Consider the following 511-nt stretch of genomic DNA (forward strand, 5'->3'; position numbering starts at 1 on the left):
AGTTTCTTCATCACTCATACTCTTCTGCTTTCCCAGAGGAAACAGTTGCATCCTGGCAGATGAGATGGGTCTGGGCAAAACCATCCAGACTATCAGCTTCCTCAATTACTTGTTCCATGAGCACCAGCTTTACGGGCCGTTCCTTCTGGTGGTGCCTCTGTCTACCCTCACATCCTGGCAGAGGGAGATCCAGCTCTGGGCTCCTCAGATAAATGTTGTGGTGTACCTGGGAGACATCAGCAGCAGAAACGTGGTATGATTTTAAAAAATGCAAGAGTGTGCATTTCCTAGATTTTCTTGCACACAAGAAGTGTAACGCCAGTCTGTTTGTTGTTCAGATCCGGACACATGAATGGATGCATCCGCAGACCAAGCGACTGAAGTTCAATGTTCTGCTTACTACATATGAAATTCTGCTGAAGGATAAGGTACAGCTTGAGTCAAAAGCTGAGTTTAATGCATATATTATGTGACCCTGGACCACAAAACCAGTCATAAGGGTCAATTGTTT

The 511-nt window shown here is 45.2% G+C and overlaps 1 protein-coding gene across 1 annotated transcript; it reads left to right on the top strand.

Moving 5' to 3' along the window:
- Positions 1 to 35: 35 nt before the first annotated feature.
- On the top strand, positions 36 to 428 carry LOC107734915 (chromodomain-helicase-DNA-binding protein 1-like; the record flags this gene model as incomplete). Its single annotated transcript, XM_016546784.1, has 2 exons — positions 36 to 253; positions 339 to 428. Coding segments are annotated over exons 1-2 (279 nt in total), but the record flags the coding sequence as incomplete, so codon positions are not given.
- Positions 429 to 511: the final 83 nt, after the last annotated feature.

The sequence above is a fragment of the Sinocyclocheilus rhinocerous genome, unplaced genomic scaffold (assembly GCF_001515625.1).
Source record: "Sinocyclocheilus rhinocerous isolate Xijiao unplaced genomic scaffold, SAMN03320098_v1.1 C35519726, whole genome shotgun sequence".
NCBI lineage: Eukaryota > Metazoa > Chordata > Actinopteri > Cypriniformes > Cyprinidae > Sinocyclocheilus > Sinocyclocheilus rhinocerous.